The following is a 5,592-nucleotide window of genomic DNA, read 5'->3' on the forward strand; positions in this document are numbered from 1 at the left end:
ATGTGTAAAGGATGTCCAATAGTGTTTAGTGTGCACTGTGTTGTACTTATGTTTCTGTCTTTCGATGTGTTGTGTAGTGGTTGTACTCGTCTCTGCCTGTGAGTCTTTTGTTTTGTGTTTCAGTGAATTTGTTGATTTCGGCACATTAGAGTGTTTGGTTGTGTATGTACCCACTGATTTCAGACCGCACTTACTGATCTAATTAATCCGCTGAATTTACTTGCCAATTGGCAGTGCATCAGCAATGTCTCAGAAGAGAACAAATCAGAGAACAAATTGGGCAACGTGAAAGTTCCTTCATTTAAGTGTGCCAGAATTAAGCTGTGTGAAATCAATGGCTTTTAAATATGAATCAACTCATCATGAGAATAAATGTGTTGTTCTGAGCCCTGTTTCACTGTACCTATCTGACAAAGTTACTGTCAATTTAAACAGTTATCAGTATCCCCTTAAATAGCTGTAATTTCCAGAATTACAGCTGTACTTTTATGTTGTTACTTTGCCTCCAAATCAATTTTCCAAATTGCCACCTTTTTGTAAACACACCGGATTCCTATGTATCCATTTTTGCCGCCAGTTTAAATGAATACATGGGTGTATTTCTATACTGATGACACCATGTTATGTGTTAAGCCCTCGTTGGTTCATTAGTAGGCTGTCTTACTTGGTGTCCCTGTCTACCAGTCTGGGTGTCTGAGCTCATTTCAACTACAACTACTGCCCTCTGTCACAGGGCATCCCTTTAAATGGTCCTTGTACAGCACACCAAACAACACAGATTCACAACACATAGACACTATGCATGGCATATTGACTGCTACTGCTTTTCATTTGAAATAAAGCCTTCTAAATCAACAGCCCAAATACTAACCTTATCCACCACATTGCTGTAGAAGTAACCCCAAATGACACGCAACAACCACAGTATGTGTTTTGAGTCTGTCCTGTTGTTGTTATTTTATTGTGCTTAGCAGACACTATACCAGAATTAACCCATTCAGTCCGGGAATGCATCTGTGTCATTTTAAGATTTCTTTGACTATTCAAAAATAGCAGATATACAAGCTCATAGCACGGCACAAAGTGCCGCGCTATGAGCTTGTAGATCTGCTATTTTTAGAAAAATCTTGAAAATGTGTGCAATTTGGCTGATTCTACAAATGTCGTTTAAACAGTTTTTTAAAAAGACTTACGTTGCTATATCAGTGGTTCTCAAACTTTCATGTCAAGGACCCCCAAAAAGATATGTATTTGGCATCTCAAAATGTTTTGTTCCAGGGACCCCCCAGCAGCAAAGATTTTAGTTACAAATGTTGCCTTTAAAAATATACATATTCAAAGATTTGCGCACATTTTCACGATTTTTTCAAAAACAGCTGATTTGAGTGCCGCGATATGAGCTTGTATATCCGCTATTTTTGAATAGCCAAAGAAATCTAAAATGACACGGTTCCCGGTCTTAAAGGGTTAAATCAACTGTGGACGTATTAGAATTAGTGGTGAATTGTTGTGGCTCGTTGTAATACTTTTTGTTGTTGCTGTCTGATTATGATTTTGTTTGTTATACTTGTTACCTTTTTCTCCTTCCATCCCACTGACCATCGTCTCATGTGCATTTCACAGGAGAAGACGAGCGCCCTCAGCCTGAGCAACGTGGCTGGGGTCTTCTACATTCTGGTCGGCGGGCTCGGTCTGGCCATGCTGGTGGCCTTGATTGAGTTCTGTTACAAGTCCCGAGCCGAGGCGAAACGCATGAAGGTGGCAAAGAATGCACAGAGTATTAACCCAACTTCCTCGCAGAATTCCCAGAATTTTGCAACTTATAAGGAAGGTTACAACGTATATGGAATCGAAAGTGTTAAAATTTAGGGGGTAGGAAACGAGGTTTTCATAAATTACACCCCCGCCCCCCTCCCCCCTCTAAATGCACGCTGTTTTGGCTCCATCTGTTCCATCCGTGAATGTTAGTGAATGAAGAGATTGGCCAAAGATTCGTATGGATTTGACTCATAATTTGATGAGAGAGAGCTATCCCTTCCTTCTTTACAGCTTATCGTGTTTGTCCTTCTTTAGTTCCCTTGCTATTTGACTTCATTTTCATGTATGAATGTTGGCCACCCACGTCAATATCTCTGTCGCATCGTGACCATAATGCTTGCTAAGATCATTTACAAGCCTTTACATGAACATAAGCTTCCTGCATCGTGTTTATTCATGCCGATCACGTTTGTTTGTCATTTGCATTCTCACATTTTCAACATTTTTGAGGTTGAACAATTTGGAGATATTCTGAACTAACGTGTATCCTTGTTTGTGTGTGTGTGTGTGTGTGTGTGTGTGTGTGTGTGTGTGTGTGTGTGTGTGTGTGCGCGTGTGTGTGTGTGTGTGTGTGTGTGTGTGTGTGTGTGTGTGTGTGTGTGTGTGTGCGTGTGCGTGTGCGTGTGCGTGGGTGCGTGGGTGCGTGCATTCTTAGATGACCTTCGGGGATGCCATGAGGACTAAAGCAAGACTATCTATAACTGGGAGTACTGGTGAAAATGGTCGTGTACTGAGTCCAGAGTGTCCTAAAGCCGTCCACACTGTCCCCTACATCAGACCTGATCTGGGGCTCAACGTCAGCCTGACAGACCTGTCCTGAGACCCCAACCTTCCGAGTGCCTTACAATGCTTTCAATACAGCCATTTTGCTCTCCTTTCACCTTTCCCTGCTTTTCTTTGTGGGCGCTTTCACCTCTCTCTCTCTCTCTCTTTCTCTCTCTCTGGTGAAACGCACTTTGAGATGGGGGCATTGTCGTGTCATTGTACCACAAAGACTTATTTTCTCCCCGCTCTGTTCCTCCAAACAAAAGGCCCTTCTACTGTATGGAATTACATCTCTGGATACAAAAGGTTTTCTTTCTACGCTGATGACACCATCATTTCGTACCCATTGGACTGGAGGGACAGGACTGGAAACTAGGGCTTGATTGACGTCAGGGGCTGCTTGTGAGAGGTGGAGTTCAGTATTCTGAACAACTCAATCTTGTGTTGTGTATGTGTGCGGGTGTATGTGTGTGCGTCTGTACGTGTGTGTCTCCCTGTGTCTGTGTGTGTGCAGCGTTGGCATTGTCGACAACACACTGTTTCTGTAGCCACAACCACCAGTACTGGAGAAGTTCAAGCACACCTGCCTTCATCTGCATTTAAGATGTGAAATTGTCTTTTCTTTTTTTTTCTAATAAAATTCAAGAAATAAATAGCAAAAAATGTTTTTAGGTATTTTCACGAAATAGCTTTTAAATAAACTTGCTTACATACTGGTTGGATATAAACATGTTATTGTGAGTATACTGAGAGAACAATTACTAAACAGCTTCTAGTTACATATTTTTAAAGCCAAATACTTTGCTTAATGGAGGGGAGTGTGAAATGTTTAAAATCATGTAATTTATTACTCTTCTAAACTTTCCTGTATAGCTTATTCTTTAACATTTTTGTTGATATGAAATATTTGTCAATGCTTGACAATTAAATTGTTTTGACATTTTGACTTGTTAACAGTTGGTGCAGCAGTTTTACTTTTGTTTCGTTTTGTTTTAGATCATTTTGTTTGTTTTCTTTAGTGCTTGTTGCTGTTTATATTATTTTCTGATGAGGATCAGGGTAGTCAATCTACAGTACTTTCAAGATGAAATGAGTCTGTTTACACACCATGAATGCAACAACAACAAAAAACGTGTAGTTATGTATTATTGCATAAAATGTTTGTAGTGAAGCCAAACGCAATCCTAAACATGATGGTATGAAGGCTCATTTATGCTCAATGTTAAAAATGGAAGTGGGTGGAAACCTTTTCTTCATCCTCTGTGTCATTTTCATCCGCATTTATATACACGCTTTTGGAATGCTTATGGATATGGACGAAACTAGCAGGACCACCGTGATTTGTAACAACATCCAGTCTGAGCGACACGTGACAAAGACTTTTTAAAAATGGCAGAGCTTTTTGAGGAGAGGTTGTGCGAGTCACTGAGAGCTTATATATGATGTCATTTCACCTGCTCACAGGGACAAACAGTTGTTACAGAACTCTTCCTTATCCGGAAGCCTGCATTATTACCACCTTCATCTTTGTTCTCAGTAAACCTTGGTATCTGAACTGCCCTCTAGTGCAGTGGTTCTCAAACATTTTCAAGTCAAGGACCCCCAATGTGATAATTATGTATTTGGTCGCGAGACCCATCTCAAAAGATTCTATTCCAGGGACCCCATAAGAGAGGGTTTTGTTAAAAACAATTGAAACGTTTTCCCAAATGTTTTCAAGATTTTCCCAAATGTTTTGAAAATAGCAGACACATAAGCCCCACCACGCATCGCAATGCGTTGTGAGCTTGTAGATCAGCACATTTTTGGATATCCGAAGTATAAATTAGGATTAGTTTAAGAGGTTGAGAAGTGGTTTAACTGGTCCTCATTTCTTGGGGACCCCCTGGAACCCCCTCAAAGACCCCGGGGTTCATGTTCCGGGACCCCACTTTGAGAGCCACTGCTCTGGTGGACTTATTGTAAACCCGTGCCAACGTAAAAGACACATGGAAGTACGTGAGCAGTGATGGTTACATCGTTTGAAACGGACGTATCTATTTTCGTACGTAAAAGGAGCATTAATGAGCCTTAAGATGCCAAATAAGTACGAGTGCCAAATCCTAGTGCCAGTAGATGGGAAATAGTCTTAATAGGATCACTGAGTGCCCTCTCAGTAGATGTAAACCATGCATTCTGTAAGTTTTGTAACTAGGTGTACAGTTGGTGGCAGAAACGGTGTTTATACTGTGCAATAGCCTTCTTGCATTCTGTTTTATTTCTTTCAGGATTCCATTTATTTTGCATTGATCTGAATATAAAGTACCAGTTGCATGTCGTTGCTGCAGATACATGAATTCATTTCATTAAAGCTAAACATGCGTTTCCATTTTAATGTTTAACTGTTTGAGATTGGAAATACAATGTTAGACATATATACTATATATACCATATATTTTATATAAAAGTATAAATATTGGAGAAAAAAAGAATTATAGCCCCTTTTCTGTCATTGTTTTTAAAGGTAGTCACATGAAATACTACTTTTGGTCTATTTAACTAATTCACGATGCCGTTTCAGATGTGTGTGTGTGTGTGTGTGTGTGTGTGTGTGTGTGTGTGTGTGTGTGTGTGTGTGTGTGTTTGTGTGTGTGTGTGTGTGTGTGTGTGTGTGTGTGTGTGTGTGTGTGTGTGTGTGTGTGTGTGTGTGTGTGTGTGTGTGTGTGTGTGTGTGTGTGTGTGTGTGTGTGTGTTTTTGTGTGTGTGTGTGTTTTTGTGTGTGTGTGTGTGTGTGTGTGTGTGTGTGTGTGTGTGTGTGTGTGTGTGTGTGTGTGTGTGTGTGTGTGTGTGCGTGCGTGTGCGCGCGCGCGCGTGTGTTGTCTTTTCCAGGATGCATTCTTAAAGATATTGTATATTTTGTGAGACAACGTATAGTACAGACAAGCACTTCTGATTTTGGCACATACTGTATGAAAGGTTTTAGTGAGGCGGGATTGTTTATCTGTCTCTATCTGATATTGACCTACAGTA

At 40.5% G+C, this 5,592-nt stretch overlaps 1 protein-coding gene across 1 annotated transcript in view; it reads left to right on the forward strand.

Moving 5' to 3' along the window:
* The window catches only part of gria2b (glutamate receptor, ionotropic, AMPA 2b), a 60,422-nt gene extending 57,825 nt beyond the window's left edge, over nucleotides 1-2,597 (forward strand). The window contains exons 14-15 of the mRNA XM_080417027.1: nucleotides 1,624-1,872; nucleotides 2,474-2,597. Coding sequence (XP_080273153.1) covers nucleotides 1,624-1,869 — 246 coding nt within the window. The 3' untranslated portion in view covers nucleotides 1,870-1,872; nucleotides 2,474-2,597. The remainder of the gene's footprint in view (nucleotides 1-1,623; nucleotides 1,873-2,473) is intronic.
* Nucleotides 2,598-5,592: the final 2,995 nt, after the last annotated feature.

Source organism: Gymnoscopelus braueri (assembly GCF_963280865.1).
Source record: "Gymnoscopelus braueri genome assembly, chromosome: 20".
NCBI lineage: Eukaryota > Metazoa > Chordata > Actinopteri > Myctophiformes > Myctophidae > Gymnoscopelus > Gymnoscopelus braueri.